This window comes from Myotis lucifugus, unplaced genomic scaffold (assembly GCF_000147115.1).
Source record: "Myotis lucifugus unplaced genomic scaffold, Myoluc2.0 scaffold_786, whole genome shotgun sequence".
Taxonomy (NCBI): Eukaryota; Metazoa; Chordata; class Mammalia; order Chiroptera; family Vespertilionidae; genus Myotis; species Myotis lucifugus.
The window spans coordinates 142,211-165,395 of record NW_005871834.1 but is presented as its reverse complement, the minus strand read 5'-3'; the positions used below and the strand labels follow the sequence as shown (position 1 = coordinate 165,395).

The 23,185-nt window shown below is 51.5% G+C and overlaps 1 protein-coding gene across 3 annotated transcripts in view; it reads right to left on the bottom strand.

The window, feature by feature from the left end:
• PACSIN2 (protein kinase C and casein kinase substrate in neurons 2) overlaps positions 1-23,185 on the bottom strand; it is a 65,290-nt gene that overhangs the window by 9,871 nt on the left and 32,234 nt on the right. For all 3 annotated transcript variants that reach the window (XM_006106226.3, XM_006106228.3, XM_023747055.1), the window contains exons 2-6: positions 13,991-14,110; positions 5,647-5,803; positions 3,491-3,726; positions 1,832-1,987; positions 544-719 (exon numbers count right to left, since the gene is read on the bottom strand). In XM_006106226.3, the coding sequence (XP_006106288.1) occupies positions 544-719; positions 1,832-1,987; positions 3,491-3,726; positions 5,647-5,803; positions 13,991-14,050 (785 nt within the window). In that variant the 5' untranslated portion in view covers positions 14,051-14,110. The remainder of the gene's footprint in view (positions 1-543; positions 720-1,831; positions 1,988-3,490; positions 3,727-5,646; positions 5,804-13,990; positions 14,111-23,185) is intronic.

Genomic DNA, 23,185 nt, shown 5'->3' with positions numbered 1-23,185 from the left:
AACAAAGGCATCATGGGACCAGAGGCAGAGAAGTGCAGAAAAAGCTTCCCAGTCTCCCAGCACCATTCAGATCTGAGTCTCCGAGGGGCTGTGCTGTCCGGGCCTAGGACCACTGAGAAGTCTAGGACCGAGCTGGCAGCCAGCTAGTCTGGACAGAGAGGACTTATAAGGGGCCTCAAGGTCAGACCGTCATGGGGGCAGGGCATGCCAGCCCGGAAATGCTGTACTTGCACCGGGCTGACTTCAAATCCACCACCTATAGCCAGTCCGAGCCGCAGCCCTCCCCGTGCGTAGACCCAGTGCTGCACACAGAGCTGGTAGAGCAGCCCCTCACTGTGCGGAATGGGGCCGGGGGGCTCAGGCCAGTGACCAGCTGCTGCGAGCAGCGGCGACAGGCTCAGCAGAGGGGCTTGCCCTGGGCAGGGGAACTTCACCTGACCACCGCTGCCACCCCATATCTGGAGACCAGTGACTGAGCTTTGCTCGAAAGCAACCTTCCGCTGACTTCACTGTGACGTGCTCTGTGGCTAGCAGGACACCCACCTGGACACATTGGACAGGTCTAGGTGCTTCTGAACCTCGAGCAGAACTTCCCGGAAGAAGCGCAGGCGCTTCTCCTCAAACTGCTGGCACTGCTCGAACACCTGCTCCATGTTCTCCATGTACTGGGGGGTGCTCTGGTCCAGCTCCTTCAGGGACTTCTCGTACTTCTCTTTGGTCTACAAGAAAACGCAGACCCCACAGAGGGAGGGTCACCACCAAGAGGAGGCGAGCCAGGCTCTGTGCCACGCGGGTCCTCACGGCCTGAGTCCCTCCCCACCACTTCTGAATTCAGCAGCAGCTGGACTTACTTATCAAGTGACAATATTACACCAGCCGCTGGTGTATAAGGAATAAGCACGGTGAGGAGCTGTGACCTGCATCTAAGAAGCACCCCGATCTATTTCCTTTGCACCCCTCAAGTCCCTTGACAGTAGCAGCCTCTCTCTCCCTCAGAGCAAAGCACACGGAGAGGCTGGAAGCTGGAGGCCAGGCACAGGCCCAGCCCACTTCCTGGGAACTATTCAATCACAAGTTGCTGGCTCGTGTTTAAGTCCTGTGACCCAGACCTTCCAGGCAGAAGCCCACCTGCACCTGAGGAGCCCTTCATCAACATCCTGTTTGATCTTCTCCCTAATCCACTGCGGGGTGGGGGGGGGGCCTTCATAGTGGAAGACACGATGGCACCCAGAAGCCACACTACCTGTTCACAGTCTCTTCTTGGCTGAAAGCACCTGCCCCACCACCCAAGCTCCTGCAGCCGCTGCCCACACCTCTTTGGGGCCCTCACTGCTGAGGCTGCCAGAAAAACCCTCCTGCTCCAGGCCCTGAGCTCCCTGCGGCCCAGCGCACCAGCCTCCACCCTCCATGGGACTCGCTTCCACACCAGAGCAATCACTCTAAACGGCCTGGTCCGCCACACCTCTGCCCTCCCTTCTTGCAGTGGTTCCATCAGCAGCTTCTCAAGCTCCTTACTTTGCCTGACTCTCAAGGCCATTGGCAATTTGGTCCTCAAAACCGTCTGTATCAGCTCATACATCAGCTCCCGCTGGGCCATTCACACCTCCGTGTCCTGCACAAGCGTTCTTTCCCGCTCTCTGCCCACAGCCACCCCAGCTGCCCAGCACCCTACCCCCGAGCTCTGGAGAGGCCCTCTGAGGACAGGAATGCGTGTGACTGTGTATCCTTCTCTTCACCCAGGCAGCCAAGCAGCGGCAGAGGCTCCCGTGTGCCAGATACACAAGCGGGAGAGGCGGCGCACTCACCACGGGAAGAGATGTGCATGATTTACCTTAAGGACATCTTGTTTGCACTTTTCTACTTTGTCTTGCAACTTCTTAAGCTGTTCAGGGTTCAGGGATGGGTCCACTTTGCTATTGCTCTCTCGTGATATCGCCAACTTCTCCTCTTTGCACGCTGCGTGGTAGGCTTTCTTTGCTGCTTCTACCTGCAGGGAGAAGGAGTTCCTGAACCTCGGGATTCTGAAAGGTCAAAATCCTCACCGGAGGCTACAGAGACCCTGGGAAGTGCTTGTGCTTTCAAGAAGCGAGGGAAGCACAGGGACAGAGCTGTGTTCAGTATCACTACACGCCGTTATGACAGAGGGCCCCATTCAACAGACATTGACGGGTGCCTGCTTGGAGCCAGGCGCTGTCCTAGGCACTAGAATGAGGTATGGCACCAACAAAGGACCTGGGCATTCATGGGGCTTATGGTCTAGCTGGGGAGGCAACCATAAGAAATAGTTCAAGTTCAGGGTAAATTAGTAGGTGATAAGTGCCAAGGAGGAGAAGAAAGCAAGGAAGAGAGATGGGAAGCCAGTAGTGGAGCTGGGCATGGAGAAAGCCACCCAGATGACATGGAGCAAGAATTAAAGGGGGGGGGGGGGGTTGGCCACCTGAGGGAAGAGCATGCCCAGCAGCGAGAACAGCAAATGCAGAGAAAGCTTCACAAGAGAAACCTAACACAAGAGAGGAGGTAACACTGGAAGGCGGGGTCACAGGCCACACTTCCCATTGGCCATTGTTTAGCCACACACACACACACACACACACACACACACGCACATAGGTGCTGACGACATATGTATAACTCATTTAACGGAAGCTTCCTTACTTGAGCCAGTCATGGATTTCATTTTAGAGATGAGCATGTAACCACGGCCACATGAGGGGGATAGTGTCATTACAAATGAGGCCAGGGACAGAAAGGAAGCGACAAAAGCCAAGACACAGAGAAAAGAAAGGAAGACTGTAGTTCCCACCAGGATACGCAGGTGAGGGAGTGACTCTGAGGAGGAGGGTGCAACTCCTGAGAAGAGCCAGGGGAGTGGGAGGGGGAGGAAGTGGCACCTCTACCCCAGAGGAAGGGGTTGGCCAGGGTGCGGGTGGGGGGGCCCCCCGCAAGTGCTGAGGGCGGGGAGGGGCGTGTGTATGTCTGAAAGCCTCCAGCGAGCCAAGGCTGGACAAGACTAAGTGGCTTCGGTTGCTCCTTTCAGAAAAACAAACTCAGTATCATTTTCAAATTTGAGAGAAAAACACATATAAGAGAAAAAAAAGTTTTAAACCAATCCTTTCTACTAGCCCAAATCTCTCTAGCAGACAATTCCCAGGCTGGGGCAAGTACTGCTAGTGGATAAGAGTTTGGGTTTTGAGCTCTATCAGCAGTATCTGATCCTCAGTGTCCTGACTGTAAAATGGGTTGATAAGGATTAAATTGAAGTCTGGAACTTGGGTAAATGTTAGCCACTAAGGGCTTATGGCCTGAGGGGTGGCCCTTTATTTCTGATGCTAACAAACGCAGGAATTCCTGAGAGTGTGGGAGGAGCACTGCTGGTAGGGAGGACTAGGGCCACAGGTCCCAGCCAGGAGCACAGGTCTGCAGGGGGCGGGAAGGGAGCTGCAGGAGGGAAGGGAGCTGCGGAAGGGAAGGGACCTGTGGGAGGGTGCACCTCTTTCAGCTTCTTGGCCCAGGGCTTCTGTGCCTTCCGAAAGCCGTCCTCGGCTTCTTTGGTCTCCTTAAAGCCCCCCATCATCTGCTTGTGAAAGGCCTCCTTCTGCCAGTTCTTGATCTTCTCGAAGTCCTCGTTCATCAGGGAGGCCTTCACCTCCAGGTGCAGCTCGCTCACCTTCTCCGCCTCGGACATGACGGCCATCCAGGCCTTCTCCACCGTCCCGTACTGAGGCCCTGCACAGGAGAGAAGCTGGTGGTCACTTGTCCCCGTGGGGCGGACAGGCCCTCCAGGGGACTTCCTGTCAGTCTCTCCCCGCTGCCAGGGAGTTGGGGCCAGCAGCCTGGCTGTCTGGCCAGGAGGCTTCCTTGTGGTTGTTTCAGATACTGTCCTCTCAGCGGCTGTTCCTTTTTCAGTTCCTGGGATGATGAAATAATAAGGAACTGAGGCTGAATCAGCTTGGCCATTCTTTTGCTAGGGAACTTGAGAGATGAAATAAATTTCCTTTTTGAAGTCACTGGGCTCTTTAGAAACTCAAATTTCTGCTGTTTTAATTTGTGTAAGGCTGGCTGTTGGGGGAGGGGCCTTCGGCAGAACTGACCTCTCTCCCAGGACACTTCCCTCTGGGGGGCTCCTCAGCACCATGGCCCCCTTCTCCTGGGCCACACACTCTCCCTCCCAGGGATGAGGCAGGACCTGTCATTCACTCCCAGGAAGAGCCCGGCCTGTGCCCTCAGCAGAGCAGAAGCTCTGTCTTGGGGGAGGAAAGAGTCGGAGGCAGGAACCTGCTCCGGTCAGATGGAAATCTCTAGATAGTGGGGTGGGGTGCCTGAGTCAGGAAGGAAATGACAAGCGGCCTGTCATTTTGAGGATGTGGGGTGGCATGAGGTGAGGGAGGGAGAAAGGCAGAGCTGGGGATGAACATAGAAGCCCCAGGTTCTGTCCTCAAGGCACTCCCAGGGGACAATGACTGTGTGAGCTGGGTGATGACAGAGGCACTGGTGGGGGAGGGGGAACCTCTAATCCCTGGCGTCTATGAAACCTGCAGCTCCCTGTCCTGCTTAGATCCGCAACGCCGGGCAGGATCCACAAGGTGACCCTCGAGCTCTGAAGGGACCGAGGGATTGTGTCGACAGCCGGATCCTGAGAGGCAGAAACAAATGACAACAGCTACCATTTACTGAGGGATGGGCCCATCCCTGGCTACGCCTCATCCATGAACAGCCACTCTGCTGGTCCAGACCCTGGGAGCCCTGCCCTCCTGAACCCCGACCCTCCAGGACCCCTGACCCAGGTGCCCTGGTTGGCACCTTCGAGGACAGCGGTCATGGTAGAAGAACCTGAGAAACACACCCTGAGAAGCTCCTACCCCCCCGCCACCCCCGCTCTGTCCTAGGAAACCCTGGACCAGTCAAGTGCCCTCTACTGCTGGGAAGTGCGCTGAGCACAATCCATGTCCACAGTAGCCTTCTGTCACTAAGCTCCAGAATCTTCTGTTTGGCTAGGGAGGGAGAGAGGCAAAACCTGTTATTCCATTAAAATTCAAAACTGGCCCTAGCCGGTTTGGCTCAGCGGATAGAGCATCGGCCTGTGGACTGAAGGGTCCCGGGTTCGATTCCAGCCAAGGGCACATGCCTGGGTTGTGGGCTCGATCCCCAGTAGGGGGCGTGCAGGAGGCGGCCGATCAATGATTCTCTCTCATCATTGATGTTTCTATCTCTCTCTCCCTCACCCTTCCTCTCTGAAATCAATAAAGAAATATATATTTTAAAAAAATAAATAAATAAAATTCAAAACTGAAGCCCTGCTGGATGTCACTATCCAGCCCCGCCTGACTCGCTCCATGGCCGGGCTCACACCTCAACAGCTCTCAGGGCCAGAAGCTCGATGCTGAGTGGCCAGGCTTCTGCTCGGATGGAGCTTTCTCAAGTGTGGGCCCCTGGGAGCCTCAGATGCTATCCCTAGAGCAGTCCTGCCATGAGGAGAGGAAATCTCACGCAGCCTGTGCTGCTGGGGGACAGCACCTTGCTGCTCTCCCAAAGGAATCACAGCCCCAGAACTGCAAGACGCACTCCTGCCCAGTTCCTTATAAGAGGAAACCAGCGCAGAGAGGTCACTAATTTGCCCAGAGCTGTCCTGGGCAGGGGCCTCCCTACCCTTCTCCACGAGCTGCCTCCAGCGCCGGGCCCACTCGGTGAGCTGCTGCGCATACGCCTTCTCGATGCGCGCCCGCTCATGCAGGCAGTTCATGAGGTCGCTGCACAGGCGGTGGCCATCGTCGATTCGCTTCACGGTCCGCTTGTAGTTGCCGACCTAGGAGACAGAAGCAAGCACGCTGGGAGGCTTGGGGCTCTGGGCAGCAGCCCACCTGACAGAGCCTCTGGGAGTAGGATAGCCTGGCCCTCACTGCTGTTGCAGCAGCCTCCATGCCCACCAGGCTCCCGAAGGCCCATCCCGCTCCCATTTGAAAGGCATCCCCACATCATTAGATGACAAGCTCCCGCTTTCACTTAACCAGCAGGAACTTACAAAACAGCCATTCGAAGCTTCTCAATGTCCACGTGGCCAGTGTCCCTGCTCTGGCCTATGGGTCAGGGAGGGAGACAGACCAGCTCAGGGATGGCTATGATGGAGGGAAGTGAGGGGCTTAGGGCACCCGGGGGGGGGGGGGCATCTTATGCAGACTGAGGGGCCAGGGACAGCTTTCCAGAGTAGGTGATGCCTAACTGGAGAGATTTAAAATAATAATGTTTTAGTAACTCATAGTAAAATGATCTTACATTACAGACTTTTGGCTAAAGGCCTTTGATCATCATGGGTATAAACAGGTGTCTTCTGCCTTGTTGTCATCACTTGCCGGATTATTATTGCCTTCCATCATAGCAATCAACACTATTTCCCACTTACTGAGCACCTACTATGTGCCAAACACCACAATAGGTGTACTACACCTCCAAATACTGCCACCACCGTAACAAGCAGGAATAACCGTCCCCGCTTTAAGATGAAGAGACCAAGGCTTAGAGAAGTCGCATCGTTTGCCAAGATCCCACAGCTGCAGACCCTTCTCTGCTTGGACAAGGACTAAGGTGAGCTTTGGCCACTTTTTCTCATATGTTAAAGGAGAGACTAGCTCATCTAAATTGTAAATAATAAACGGATAATTGAGAAAATTCTAGTGGCTAATTTGGAGGGATAATCGGGTGTTCAATGTTTCATTCTTTGAGCTGCTGGCTTCAAAGGGCACCGCGTAGCTCATCCTGGACACCAGAAATACCTGGTTCCTGGAGGAAATGGGGCAGAAAAACCATCTATTGTATTTTCAACCCCTTTCTCCCTGTCTTCAAAAACCCCAGCCAACCTTCTGCCAGTTTTAGCGTTTCTAAGTCTCTGCCTGGCTCATCATGCTCGTACTTCACCCCTGCTGAGAGTGAATCTGGAAGCTCCTGGAGAACAGGGTCCCACTCCTGCAGAAAAGGGTACGGTCCTCAGGCTGCGGAGACCAGCGGCACTGCTGCTCACTTCTGATTTACGCACAGTGTGGCTACCAGCGCCTCTCCTACCCCGAGCCTGGCTACCGGGTGAAGAAGGGGTTCTGAGGAGTGGTGGGAGGAGCCTGGGAAGGCACAGAACGCATGGAGATGGGCAATGGGGGGAGGGACTGAGATGTCGCGCTCCCATGGGGACAGAAGCCCTGGAAGTCAGGTGGCCTGGCAGCCTTCCCCAGAGGCCACTGAGATTTGCACCAGGCACTTGTGTTATTATTTATTAATTGTTGCATTATTTTCCCTCCATAGTCCCCCAGCCCAGGCCTGGCCTGGCTGTTAGCCCTCAGTCAGGGAAGCAGGTGAGCAGTGCACCAACACACACAGGCTGAACCCGAGCTTTCAGCCCTACCCTTCAGCAGCCCCTTTTTAGGAAGGCGAAAGCGAGCATTTCACAACCAGTTGGAAGTGACATCACATGTTCACTTCCCATTTGAAAGAGGGCCTTGCTGTCATTTTGAAATTTACAGCAAGGTGAAAAAAATCACCAACAAAACCCGTCAGTGTCGCTGAGCTGGTGGCCCGGAGAGCTGAGAGCATCACGGCCCGTGCGCACCTGACAGTCCCCAGGCAGCCACCACGCGAGCTGGCTTTCATCCCGTCACCAACAATATTCAAACTGGTCACCAACATCAAAACATGTCGGCTCTCCAGAAACCTGCCCATCTCTGACTTTCAAAACCCTTGTACAAAGATTTACAGAAAAGAAAAGGATGTTTCTTAACAAGGTCCATGTTGGTACAACCCATCAGCACATACAAGGTGAGGAAAGTAGGTTTACAGTTGTGAGTATGTGAAATACAGCTTATTCTTATTCTTTTATTATTATTTACTAGAGGCCCGGTGCACAAAAATTTGTGCACTCGGGGGGGGAGGGGCCCTCAGCCCGGCCTGTGCCCTCTCGCAGTCTGGGACCCCTCGGGAGATAACAACCTGCTGGCTTAGGCTTGCTCCCGGGTGGCAGAGGGCAGGCCCAATCCCTAGGTGCAGCCCCTGGTCGGGCTCAGAGCAGGGCCGATTGGGGAATTGGGGCACCGCCCCCTGTCATGCACAGAGCAGGGCGGATTTGGGAGGTTGCGATGCCACCCTCAGTCACGCTCAGGGTAGGGGCACTTCCCCCTGTCACACTCAAGGCAGGGTCGATGGGGAGGTTGCGGCGCCACCCCCTGTCATGCACAGAGCAGGGCCCATCAGGGGGGTTGGGGCTCCGTACCCTGTCACGCACAGAGCAGGGCCCATCAGGGGGTTGGGGAGCTCCCCCCTGTCACTCACAGAGTAGGGCCCATAGGGGAGTTGGGGCACTGCCCCCTGTCACACACAGAGCAGGGCCGATCAGGGGGTTGGGGCGCCGCCCTCTGTCACCCACAGAGCAGGGCCGATCAGGGGGTTGGGGCACCGCCACTCTCACACTCAGGGCAGGGCTGATGGGGAGGTTATGGCTCTACCCCGTCACACACAGAGCAGGGCCCGTAGGGGGGTGGGGGGGTTGGGGCGCCGCACCCTGTCACACACAGAGCCACAGGGCGATCAGGGGGCTGGGGAGCTCCCCCCTATCAGGCACAGAGCAGGGCTGATCAGGGGGTTGGGGTGCCTTCCCCTGTCACGAACAGAGCAGGGCGGATAGGGAGGTTGTGGCCCTGCCCCGTCACACACAGAGCCACAGGGCAATCAGGGGGTTTGGGCGCTGCCCCCTGTCACGCTGATCCCGGTGCCGGGAGGCATATTACCCTTTTACTATATAGGATAGAGGCCTGGTGCATGGGTAGGGGCTGGCTGTTTTGCCCTGAAGGGTGTCCTGGATCAGGGTTGGGGTCCCCACTGGGGTGCCTGGCCAGCCTGGATGAGGGGATGATGGCTGTTTGCAGCTGGTCACACACCCTTCAGGGTGGGGGTCCCCACTGGGGTGCCTGGCCAGTCTGGGTGAGGGGCTGAGGGCTGTTTTCAGGCTGGTGGGTGACTGAAGCTCCCAACCGCTCCTTTTTTTCTTTTTTTTTTTATTCTGGGCCAAGGCCTCTGCTGCTGAAAGCAGGTATCTGGTTTGTTTCGGTTCTATAATAGAAACACTGTATCATCTCCAGCTGAGATCCTGCCGGCTGAAAGCTGGTTTCTGGGGTTTTGTTTAGCTTCTATATTTGTTACAATGTTTCAAACTGCCAGCTCAGAGGCCGGCAAGGCAGGCAGGGAACGTTGGAGTCTGCAGTCACTGGAGCAAGCAAGCCTCATGTTCGCTTCCAGCTGCCTGGCTGCCGGCCGCCATCTTGGCTGGCAGTTAATTTGCATATCGCCCTGATTAGCCAATGGGAAGGGTAGCGGTTGTACACTAATTACCATGTTTCTCTTTTATTAGATAGGAGGATTAATTATTGTACTATTGTCCATTCAAACTGTAAACCTACTTTTGCCCCACCCTATATTTAAATAACTACTCTTGAAAATCTGAAAAGCAGCAAGGAGTTCAGGAAGGATGTTTCCAGAAGCACGTGTTGTATGTTTAAGTGCCGGCACTGTGACCACTGCTGGGCCACGGGGAGAAAGGAGTGCTCAAGGTGACAGGCACTGAAAAGCCATCTATGTCCCTAAGTCCATCTACATTCAGGCTCACCCCTCAGATATCAAGACGCTAAAGACAGATGCTCAACACACGTGTGCCTGGGCACAGGACCACGATGCTCGTCCTCTTGCTTCAGTACTGCCTGGCTGAGGGAGGGGCAGGGCGGGGAGGTATACTGAAGGCAACATCCAAGCTGAACTTTCAAGGACTTTCAAGGAGGCTGGCACATTAATGGGCAAGTAGGAGGCTGGCCACATTGATGGAGAGGCGAGGGAAAGGATTCCAGGCAGAGAACAGTGCTGGCAAAGTGAAGAAGTTGTGACAGCATGGAGACCTGGGGCACTGTGAGACGTCCACCAGGAATGGAACACAGAACACAGAACGCAGGGCAATGAGCAGAGACTTGGCCAGGGGTCAAGTGCAGCGGGTGGGGTGGGAGGTGGGGTCAGACAGTGAGAAATCTCCAGGGCGGGCCTTCACCCTGAAGGGTGCTGTGCTCAGTCCTGGTGGGCTTCGGGAGGAGGAAGCTCCTGGGGGAAGGTGTGAGAGTGCCTCCTGAGACTGGGGCGCAGCTGTGAGAGGAGAGCTAACACACGGATAACGTTAGAAAGGGGCGGGGACTGAGTGCCAAAGGCAGGGGGAGGAGAGGGGAGCAGACGGCTGTTGATGGAGTGTCCCATCCTACCTGCCCCAGTTTCAGGTCTGCAAGGCTCAGCTCGGCTTCCCCAGGGCGGCTTCCCTGCCGCCTGCCGTCCCAGCCGGACCACCAGTGCAGAGCACCTGCATCACCTGCACTTGAACACAGGCGAGACCAACTCCCCGGCCCGGACTCCTGCTGGCTGGTCCACCCGGGGCCACGAGGGCCCTTCCGAACACGGCCCCCATGGCCCGCAGTCGCAGCTGGTCCCGCACAGGTAACGATCATGCATGTTAGCTCCCTGCCGTGCTGGGCTGCAGGCCTCCTGGCAGCAGGTGCCGCACGGTCTCTCCCCAGCAGCAGCCTCATAATAGGGCCTGTCCACACCGAGCCGGGCGGGGTGCTGACAGCGCCACAGGGGCCACATCATCGAATCTGTCACAATCCGAGGCAGCGGGTGCTGCTTATGTTTCCATTTTACAGCAAAGAAACTGGTTTGAAGAAGCGAAGTCACCCATGATCACGCAGCCAGGAGGCAGAGCCCACCTTACAGAGCCTTCCGCAGGCCGAGAGCAGAGAAGGCATAGAGCCAAGACTTAATGGTTGGTATCAGGTCACATGTGTGCTTCCAACAGATTCAGGGAAGGCCACAGAGGTCAGGACTGTCAGGTAGCATGCAGGCCCTGTCCCTGATCCCGCCATGTGCTGGTGAGGCTATCAGGAACCCCAAACCTGAAAACTACTAAAACCGCTTGCTCAAGATGACCTTTATTTTACCCTCAGAACACTCATGCCCTGTAACCTGCAGCCCTGAGGCCTAAGCACACTGCCCCCTCCACACCTGGAGGCACGTTCAAGGGCGAGCCAGCTGTGCCGGGCGGAGTGGACAGAGCATGCCGAGAATAAACCCATTTGTCTTTGCTTCTTCAGGCGAAAGCAGATGTTCTTGTCTACCGACAGTGTGACAGCTAAGAATTTAGATGGGAGCCTAAGAGCTTAAATCAATGGCTTGTTAAAACTACTGGATTTAACATATGCTGATAACATATTCTGGCAACTTTCACCTTTTTTTCTTTTTTCTTTTTAACCAAGCAGCTGCAGGCTTCTGTAATAGCACTGCATTTAGTTACTTCATTTTCCCAGGCGCTTTCTGTCATCAACTGGGTCATTACAGTGATGCTGCCAAACGCGGCTGCAGGAACAGGCATGCCGTGCGCTGAGACCGCATCGCCACAGCAGAGGCCAGGACTCCCAGCCAGAACCTGTCCCGACACCTGACACCACTTTACATGTTCCCATTCCCTTAACCCTCACATATGCTAGGATGTGGGTATCAGCATCACTCCCACTCTACAGATTGGGAAATTGAGGCAAAGACAAATTAGCAACTTGCCCAAAGCCACATACACGTGAAGTGACAAGCCTGGGAGTCAAACCCAGGTCACCTGGCTTCAGAGCACGTGTGTGAACCTGCCCCGCTGCCTGTGTCGGTCTCTCTTGAAGGCCTTCTGTGTGCTCCATCCCCTCCGCATCGCCACCTAGCTCAAGGCAGGTACTGATTAATACCAGAAGCAATGTCATTCCTTTAGGAAAAAAATTTTCCCCAAGACTCTAAAGCAGCGGTTCTCAACCTGTGGGTCGCGAGACCTTTAGCGATCGAACGACCCTTTCACAGGGGTCGCCTAAGACCATCCTGCATATCAGATATTTACATTATGATTCATGACAGTAGCAACATGACAGTTATGAAGTAGCAACGAAAATAATTTTATGGTTGGGTCACAACATGAGGAACTGTATTTAAAGGGCCAGAAGGTTGAGAACCACTGCTCTAAAGGATTCTGTCTATGGTTTGGCTCAGCAGTGAGAATCACGAGGACTTGCGTTTCTAAAGGCCAGCCCACCAGGAGCTCCCAGGAAGTCTGCACAGCCACCACTGGCTCCTGAGTGTCCTTCTAAGCTGCACAGCCTTCCTGGGGCCGGCACGCGGGGCCTGCCTGTCTGCGAACAGGGGGCAGAGGGGCAGCCTGAATTCCAGCATTTGTCCCACGGGCACCACCAACTGCATCCTGTGACCTCCAGTTCTAACACAGCTCCATCCAGTTTCACCATCAACGTCCCCTAGGCAGTGGGAGTGCACCTGACAATGCCAGGAAGCCGCTGCTGCCCACAGGCCGGGACACACCCGTGACTCTGTCGCCGCCCGTCAGAAATGTTCTGCCTTCTAAGAAATGTTCCCTCAGACGATGTGCCTCTCTGGCTACTGAAATTTGAGCTCTGGCCCAGATACCCACCAGGAAGGTGCTATCACCTAAGGGGCAGGGACAGAGGGCACTGGCACCCCTGTGCTATTTCATTTACTCGGATCCCATGGAAGCCAGCTACCCTCCTTGAGGGTAGGGACTCAGACGGCCACATTCCTTGTTGGAGCCTCAAAGGGCCTACCACACAGTAGGTGATCAATAAACACATACTTTTAATAAAATGAAGTATTCAGCTAAAAGTTAATATTGAGCTTTCCCCCAATACATAGGAAAGAAAAGTGTGGATAGAAGTTTGAGCTCCTGGACCATCTTTTCTAAACTTGGCCACCTGTGATCACTTATCTATTAGTCTATAATATCAGATGGTATTTGATGTCAGACAAAATTATACACTTAATTATTCTAAGTTTATACAACTCCTTTGTGCTCATGCCCAGTAAGACCCAGGCCATCATCCTCACCTTCTGCACCACTAGAGCCTCCAGGGTCAGAAAAGCACCCACGTGGGAGCCAATGTCTGCATTCTCACTTCATCCTGGCTGCCTCCCTCAAAGGCCAGTATCATCCCCTCTTTACAGATGAAAAGCCTGAGGCTCATAGTGTCAAGCAACTTGCCCAAGGTCACACAGCTAGTAAGGGCACAGCTAGGATCAAACCTAGATATTTTCATTTTTTTAAAAATATATATATTTTAAATATATTTTTATTGACTTCAGAAAGGAAGGGAGAGGGAGAGAGATAGAAACATCAATGATGAGAGAGAATCATTGATGGGCTGCCTCCTGCATATCCCCTTACTGGGGATCGAGCCCGCAACCCAGGCATGTGCCCTTGACAGGGATCGAAACTGGGACCCTTCAGTCCACAGGCCGATGCTCTATCCACTGAGCCAAACCAGCTAGGGCAGAACCTAGATCTTTTCAACTGCAAAGCCAGTGCTCTTTCCATGAAACCCATGGCTACAGGGAAAGTTACAGGGGTTTTACCATGAGAATAAAATTTGATCAAAAAAGGACTTTCCTTCAACCAGCAGGCAGGAAAAGTATGACTACCAAAACCACAGAATAATCTAATCAGGAAGGGAGTTCCTCATAGGCTCAGACAGACAGGAAGATGCTCCAACCAGCTCCAGGGCAGTGTGTTTAGCCCTCTGGCCATTTGCCTGCACTGGCCAGCATATCACATCACCGCCGTCTGTTTTTCTACACAAAACTGCCTTTCAGGCTAAGCCCAGTGATTTGTATATCTCACTCTAAGTCATACATGGTTGAACATGAAAAGGAAGATCAGAGAATGGACAAACTGACAAGACCTCTAAAGCACCTAACTTTTCTAGCAAGGCAGCTTCACTGACAGCTTAGCCATCCTGTTGCCATCCAAATCTGACCACAAATGCCTGGCTGGTTTGGGGGTATGTTTATCCCTCCCCCCCACACACACACAGTCCTGGCAGGCAGGCATCAGCCTGATTTCTGTATCATGGGGGGAAAGCCTGGGCATTACCTCCCAGAAGCTGTCGCTGGACACTTCTACTCCAACGGAATCATCGTAAGTGACAGACATCTCTCCGAAGGGTGAGGGAGCAGCAGGTCAACTGCAGACACTCCAACAAGGAAGACAAACCTACAAGAAAAACATATCATTGTGATTTTGAACTCCCAAGGTAAAAGCAAGCCATCCCCATTGAAGATTTCCATTTCCAGCATTGCCTGCATACAAAACAGTCTAAAATGTTTCCTTTAGTTGGGAGAAGGTCCATAAACTCATGTGTATTTCACATTAACAAGTAAACCTCCTCAACATCCTGCTGGAGAGCTAGAAGAGCTTTCAGAACAGTTTGTGTTCTGAAATCAACAGATTGATGCCTTCACTAAACACTCTTGCTCATCCCTTGGAGAACGAGGCACAGAACACGTGAGGAGAGCAGCAAATGAGGGCAGAGCCCTTGCATCTCTGGGCTCACTCTGTCCCAGCCTGTCCTAGCCATCCAGCAGGGAGAGGATGGGGTAAACTGTGAGTGGAAATAATCCCACCTTTGACATGACTCTCCACTCTTCACAGGGTTCCAGCACATTCTGACTGTGCCGGGCACTGTCCTCCCCGACCCAGGGCTGACTCATCTCAGCCACTGAAACCCCAAATTCAGACCAATTTCTTTGGACACCATCTGTGTGAGGGTCAGCTACACAGAGTAAAGACGAACAAGCGAAAGTGACCGTTTCTGAGTGCAGATGCAGTGTTCTCAACCCAGCAAGGGTCAAGGGGCAGTTCTCCCCTGCTGGAGGGAAGAAGCTGAAGCACATTCGGAAGCACAGATCACTGCGATGGAATGACCTGTCCACAGGGATGAGACGCCACCCTCCTTCCCATCACCCTGTGTTCAGATCACACAGCCAGATCCAAAACTCTAACCACAGAGTCAGGATTCAAAGGCTCAGCTTCGTGACAGCAGGGAGCAGGTGGGGTGGGCAGGCAGAATGCCCTACACTGCTACACCTGCAGGCGCAAGGCTTGGTTTGTTCTAGGACCTCAGCTGTGGGCAAACTACGGCCCGCGGGCCGGATCCGGCCCATTTGAAATGAATAAAACTAAAAAAAAAAAAAAAAAGACCGTACCCTTTTATGTAATGATGTTTACTTTGAATTTATATTAGTTCACACAAACACTCCATCCATGCTTTTGTTCCGGCCCTCCGATCCAGTTTAAAACCCATTGTGGCCCTTGAGTCAAAAAGTTTGCCCACCCCTGTTCTAGGTCCTTTACTTATGTTATCACATCTAATCCTCATGATTCCCTGTGAGACAGTCTAGAGCAGCGGTTCTCAACCTGTGGGTCACAACCCCTTTGGAGGTCGAACGACCCTTTCACAGGGGTTGCCTAAGACCATCGGAAAACACATATATAATTACATATTGTTTTTGTGATTAATCACTATGCTTTAATTATATTCAATTTGTAACAGTGAAAATACATCCTGCATATCAGATATTTACATTACGATTCATAACAGTAGCAAAATTAGTTATGAAGTAGCAACGACAATTATTTTGTGGTTGGGGGTCACCACAACATGAGGAACTGTATTAAAGGGCCGCGGCATCAGGAAGGTTGAGAAGCGCTGGTCTAGAGCCACAGTAAGGAATACAGGCTCTAGAGTCAGGCTTCCTGGGCTCCAATCCTAAATCCATTACTCACTGTCTGGACAGCAGAGGGCAAGTTACCCGACCTCTCTATGCCTCAACGGCTTTATCTGTAAAAGACAGACAATAAGTAAATCAGAACTGCTGAGAGGGTCAGATGAGGCAATACATACAAGGGCTTAGAAACAATACATGGCCCATAGTAAGTGCTATGAACATAGTAAATAATAATGTGATTATTATTCAACTAGAGGCCTGGTGCATGAATTTGTGCACAGGTGGGGTCCGGCCAGTGGGGGGGCGGGGGAGGTTGGCTAGCCGGCCGACCCCGCCCCCTGGTCAAACTTCTGGTCAAGGGGACAATTTGCATATTGGCCTTTTATTATATAGGATAGTAACTATTATTAGTATTACTAGCATTACTTTGGTCTATACCAGTGATGGCGAACCTATGACACGAGTGTCAGAGGTGACACGTGAACTCATTTTTTTGGTTGATTTTTCTTTGTTAAATGGCATTGAAATATATACAATAAATATCAAAAATATAAATCTTTGTTTTACTATGGTTGCAAATATCAAAAAATTTCTACATGTGACACGGCACCAGAGTTAAGTTAGGGTTTTTCAAAATGCTGACACGCCAAGCTCAAAAGGTTCGCCATCACTGGTCTATACTTTACAGTTGAAAAAACTGATGCTTGGACAAGTAACTTGCCCAAGGTTCGCCCAAGTAATGAATGATAGAGACCAGCATTTGACACCAACTCTGCCTGTTTGCTAAGGTAACATCATGTCCAATTTAAAGAAGATCTATAACCTCAGATCTACTTGCTAGTTAAGAGGGTTTAATCTGGTGGAGCTTCCAAAGGTAAACACAGCACTGTATGCCCAATGAATTCAAAGACAGGTTATGGTACTTCAAAGCCACAGCTATAATGCATGCAAGTATAACCAGGCAGTCGTATGGGTGCCACCCACACACTCGTCCTGACAGCACGCTGACTAAATCTCTGCTCCGTCATCACAGGGGCAGTGTGGCATCAACCACAGGGCTACCACAAAGGCCTGACAGGCCACCTGCCTGGGCCATCGTACCACCTTGTTTCGTAGCATCCCCCTTTCCATAGAATCCTGTGCTCTGAGTCAGGGCCCTCCTCGAAGCACCCAGCCTGCATTTGCTGCAGCAGAAAGCCGTCTACCCAGCACACCTGGTCTCTGCTCCAGGCTCCTCAGGGAATATCTGGGCGTTTGGCTCAGGCAAGTCTCAAAGTGGTCCAATCAAGCGGCTGGCTGGCTGCCGGGCCAGCTCCAGGGAGCAGTTACAGGGAGGAAGGGCACCTGCTCTGGATGGAGAAAAGCTCAGAGGAATTCCTTTCTGCCTGGGTTCAGCCACGGTTTAGATACTAATGGAAGATCAGTTCTGCACAAGATTTATTAATTAATAGAAGAACATAATTTTTAAAATTGTATATCATCAGTCAACAGTGGCCTGAACGAAAAGTGTACTGTCAGTCACCAGTGACTGACGAGGTCCGGGCAGAAAGTATAGTGTCAGTCACCGGCGACTCACATGGCGCTTAACGTGTTAAGCATCCTTTGAAGCACAATGTTACCTATATTCAACAACCTCATTTATTTTTCATTAACAGTCCCATGAGGTAGGTATTTTTATTTCCTTTCCACAGATGAGAAACTAAAGATCAAGTAACTTGCTTAAGATTATAAATGGTGAGATCAAGAATCAAAACCAGGTTCTGTGATTCTAAAGTTCAAGTTTTTCCTATTATACTACATTGCAGATCTATATATATAAAAGCCCAGCAACTGGAATGGCGGAACAACCGAACGACCAGTGGCTATGGTGTGCACTGCGGCAGCCAACCAGCATGATCCGGGCCCTGATCGGCCCAGCTGGCCTGGCCCCTGATTGGCCCCCAACACCCTGATTGGGGGCAGGGCCAACTGCCCACCCCCCCGCTGGCCTGGCCCAATGGGCCCCCATTGGGGCAAGCCAGCCAGACCCCACCTGTGCACGAATTCGTGCACCAAGCCTCTAGTAATTAAATAAGTTCATAGGTATAATGAATAAAATGCTGTGAAAATATCAAGAGAGCAAGAATGAATCCTTTCATGAACGGGGCATGGGAAAAGCTGGAGTGAGACTTACAGGGAGATGGGCTCTGTTTAAGTACACAAGAGAGGGGCCTCCTATCTGTAAGGGGAGGAGGGGATCAAAGGGAAGCCAAGGAATCTCATCTGCCCCTGGAAATCCATGGTTGGTGATTTTACAAAAGTAAGAGAATCAGCTGTCAGCCTTCAGGGCTCAAACAAAAAATGTCCTCCACAATGTATAGTTAGATCTGTTCATTTATGGCCAGGATTTGACTGATACCACTGACTCAATATGGCACAATGATCAACCACTATTCCTGGGCCCATAAGACCTGAGTCACACCAGCCATAGTTGGGTTCAGGAAGGGACTGGAAGGAAAGAACCCATAAAACATCATGCGACTCAGTGACACAATGGTCTTGTGTCAACAAAAATTGGAAAGAGAGGAAGACCTGCCATTATCAGCTGCACTTGGTGAGCCTCATTCATTCAAGATCTAAGTTTCAAAAACTGAGATAGTGCTGGGAATACAGATAGACCATGGGCTAGACCTCAAATTCTTTTTAAATAAAACTGGAAAACAATGAAACTGGACTAGATTAGTGAGAATCAGGAAGTCCCAAATGTTAACTTTGTCAAATACAAACAGAAAAAATATTCTTTGCCCTTTTAATACCGTACATAAAATGAAATTGATTGATGTGAAAATGCTTGATGACAATCAAAATAAGACCTCAGAATGCCTGCTCTACATAAGGCAAGAAAAATGGCAATATCCAATGTTAAGGGGTCTTAATGTACTAAATTGGGCATTCTTTTTTTTTTTTAATGTATTTGTAACCTAGAAAATTGTAATCTAAAAAATCTATTTTTCCATAGAGAACTCAAAGATAGTTTGGCAGAGAAAGGAAGGACAGGAAGAAGGATGGATTATCCATGGTCCTATCACGGGAAGACAACACAATGTATTTTCCTTCCTCACAGCTGTTTTCAGACATCACCTATTCCCTCCTTAAAGTAGGGGGCGGGGTGAGGTGGACACGTGTGACCTGGGGGCCTAGAGCTGCAGAAAAATAACACTCAGGTAAGAGGAGAGGGCACAGGACACAGCCTACAAAGAGCAAATGAACTTCTTGGACAAAGCCCCTGAAGTCCAAACACTGGCACTCTGTTCTCATATACGGGCACTCACTTGAGTGCGGTAACCTAGTGGGAACCAGCTGCAGACCAGGCCACACCCAGGAGCCATGCTCAACCCCACAGAGAAACCAAGAAGTTTCTTGGCCAAAGTTGTCCGTGTTTGTGTCAAATCAAGAATGCCTGCTTCAACCACACATGGTTCTGCTGTTCCACCTGGGAGCTCAGGGTGGGAATAAAGCAACATCAAAGCAGCCCCTAGGTACCAAGCATCTCTTATCATCAATAGGTGGTCTAGGTGAGCTTTAAATATATCATTTTTGTTCCTTAACACTTGGATTGCGGGAAACGAGTTAAGTCGGCTCGCGTGAATTGCGCGTACTCCGCGGGAGCCGTCTTGCAGCTCATCTATCCTATATAATAAAAGGCTAATATGAAAATCGACCAAACGGCAGAACGACCGGTTGCTATGATGCACACTGACCACCAGGGGGCAGGTGCTCAATACAGGAGCTGCCCCCTGGTGGTTAGTGTGCTCCCACAGGAGGAGTGCTGCTCAGCCAGAAGCTGGGCTCACAGCTGGCAAACGCAGCAGTGGTGGCAGGAGCCTCTCCTGCCTCCACGGCAGCACTAAGGATGTCCGACTGCTGGCTTAGGCAGGGAGTGGACCTGAGCTGTCAGTCAGACATCCCCTGAGGGTTCCCAGACTGCACGAGGGCACAGGCCAGGCTGAGGGATCCCTCTGAGTGCATGAATTTCATGCACTGGGCCTCTAGTCTATAACAATAAAAGCATAATATGCTAATTAGACTAAACGTCCTTCCGAATGACCTTCTGGACAAAGCCAGGGCTGCGAGGGAAGCCCGGGTCCCAGGTGCCAGAGGGAAGCCGGTGCCAGCAACCAGGGGAAGGAAGGCCTACTCTTGCACAGATTTCGTGCATCGGGCCTCTAGTAAATGCTAAGCTGGGATTCCACCCAGGCGTCTGGCTCCATGCTGCCGACTCCAGCAGGACACTGCATGACCAGCCCCGTCATTCCCAGACCTGGGAACCCTGCTTGGCTGGGAGGCTGCTCCCTCAGGGAAGGTAATATCGCTGCCCAAATATCCCCAAAGGCCCTGGGCCTGTCAGGGAATATTACTCGAATTTTTTTCCTGCAGAAATGTGAATCTGGCTTTAGTACCCACTGATAAAGTTGGGGAAACCAAGGCTTCTGAGGGCAACAAGAGAGAACCTTCAGGCCCATTCCTTCAAAAGGAGATCTGACCGGGTAAACTTCCTGGTCCTGCTTCCCCGCTCTGCTAGGGTCTGAGCCAAACCTGCCCCTCAGCAAGGCTGTGCCCATGCTGTGAAACTCTGGTCTGTACTGCCACATGGCACTGAGTGTTCCTGAGATGTACTTAGCAAAGCCAAACCCATAATGTGCGTTTAATAATTAACTAGGTACTTCTCCACGGGCGGTGACGTTCCTGGGAAGACAGTGTGGCATCTGGGCTCCACCCCTGTGGACTCAGTCAGCCATCCTGAGAGCCTGTCCTCTGAAAGGCAAGGTCATCACCGGCGCTCCCTCCCTCCTGAGCTAGGAATGGCTCCGGGATGATAAGGGACAGGTGAGCCAGAACTGCTCTTTCCGAGGACAGGACAGACTGCCACTTCAGTGTATTTCAGCCTGTCCACTACCCAGTAGGTGACTGGTTGCTTCTTTCTTTCTTTCTTTTTTAAAATATATTTTATTGATTTTTTACAGAGAGGACGGGAGAGGGATAGAGAGTTAGAAACATCGATGAGAGAGAAACATCGATCAGCTGCCTCCTGCACACTTCCTACTGGGGATGTGTCCGCAACCCAGGTACATGCCCTTGACAGGAATCGAACCTGGGACCCTTCAGTCCGCAGGCTGACGCTCTATCCACTGAGCCAAACCGGTTAGGACTGGTTGTTTCTTCCTAGAGAAACTGAAACCCAATACTCAAATATAATGCTGAGTGAGCTCTATGAACTCTGAACAAATGCTACACATAAGTGCTCCTGTGGGAGACTCCTGCGCATGCTTAGACCCTTGGTGACCTTAAATTCAGTTGCTTGTGGGACAGGGACTATGTGCTTCCGTCTGAACCTTGTCTGCCCATCAGAGGCTGTAGAAGCAGCAAGCTTGACAGCAAGACAATCAAAGTACAAAGATGTACAAATCATCACCTCGCCTCCCACTCCTGAAAACACACCGGCGCTCCACGTGATCCTGGCACATGGCAGGCCCTCCATCAATGTCTGCTGAATACATGTTCTATGAGGAGACACGGGTCCAGCTCTCTGGATTCCATTGACTTCTGCCACTGACGTATCTAAACACTGGTGAGTCAGAGCCACTCCTAAAATGATTCGCTGAGTCTCAGAGGCTAATGGAGGTGGCCGAGGGTGCCCTTGGCCCAGGCTGGGAGCGGCACAACCTCCTTCCTCCCCGCTGAGCCTGATAACAGGTATCCAGTAAACAAAAGGTACAAGTTACATAAGTACATCTAGCTCCTTCTGAATGCCCTTAATTTGTTCCAAAAAAGAAAAACAACAGAACAGGCTGTTGGGCCAAGAGGCTATTACTATAAAGCAAGGACATTCTGAGCGAAGGCGCCGTTGCTCGCGTCCCCAGCCAGCCTCCGGAGAAAGCCCTCTCTAGTCCTCTGTCACCGCAGAGGCAGCGCGTGAGGAAGGTGTCCTCGAAGCTGCCCCACACACAACGCTGCCAGGCTCTGTGCTGCCCTGCAGGACTCAGAGCTGGTTTGTTTCTTCAAATTCATTATCCAGGGTGGAAAATTCTTTTATTTAATTTTTAACAAGTTGAAAGGCTTTTTTCTTTCAATTACAGTTGACATTCAATTTCATATTAATTTCAGGTGTACAGCACAATGGTTAGACATTTATATAACTTACAAAGTAATCCCTGATAAGTCTAGTACCCACCTGGCATCACATAATTATTATAATATTATTGACTATATTAGGGTGGAAAATTCGTCATTAATTGGGAAATGACTATAATTCCTTCTAAGTCACTGTTTGGCCCAGAGTTAGGGGAGGATCATTCCTTAAGTAAGGACATATTTACCCATTCATTCTACAAACACATGTTTGAGTACCTACTATGTGCTGGGTTCTTCTCTAAGTCACTAACAAGACAGACAAGGTCCCTGCCCACCCGGGGCTGACATCCTCAGGCAGACTGACATGAAATGGAGGGAGAACAGAAGGGAGGGGCTTGTGGATCCCAGGTGGATAGCAAGTGGGCATAGGGGCAACAGCCAAGGTCCCAGAGGAGTGCTGGGCCTGTCCTGAGGTGGCCCTGAAGACTCTGCAGCTTATTGGTAAGCTGCATGGTAACTCAGATTCTGTTATCTGTGCTACCAGGTGCAAAATTCAAGCCTCAAGTGCTTATAAGATATGCTGTTGGCCCTGGCCAGGTGGCTCAGTTGGTTGGAATGTCATCCCATACACCAAAAAGATGCCGGTTCCATTCCTGGTCAGGGCACATACCTCGGTCACGGGTTTGTTCCCTGGTCGGGGCATATACAGGAGGCAACTGATCAACGTTTCTCTCTCATATCAATGCTTCTCTCTCTCTCATCAATAAATGTATCCTCGGCTGAGGATTAAAAAAAAAAGATATGCTGCTGAAAACCAAGCACATGGATGCACCCTCATTTCATGCTTGCCCTTACGCACTGTTACAGGCTTCTCAATGTATGACAGATTTAACAAAGAAAATACCTATAGCCTTTGACCCAGCTATTTCTTCTAAAACTTTATCCCACAAACTCACCCAAGAGTTAAATGTAGGTATTCATGGAGGCAACAAAATATACACACTGAAAACCACTTCCCTGTCCATCAAGAATGAAAACTGGCCCTGGCTGGCGTGTCTCAGTGGTTAGAGCCAACCCGCACACCAAAGGGTCTCATGTTCGATTCCCGGTCAAGGGCATGTACCTGGGTTGCAGGTTTGATCCCCAGCCCTGGTCAGGGCACATGTGGGAGGCAACCAATCGATGTGTCTCTCCCACATCTATGTTTCTCTTTCTCTACCTCCTCCTCTCTCTTCCCTTCCACCCTCTCTAAAAATCAACGGATGAGGATCAACAAAATAAAAATGAAAACTGCCAGTCCACCTGTGGAGAGGAGCGCAGCAGCAGAGGAGGGGTGGGCAGGACTGTGCACAGACATGAGATGTTCCCACACATTAGATGAAAACAGTGGGTTGTAGCACAGCAGACACAGTCTGATCCTACCGGTATTACAAAACAATTAGGCACCCAC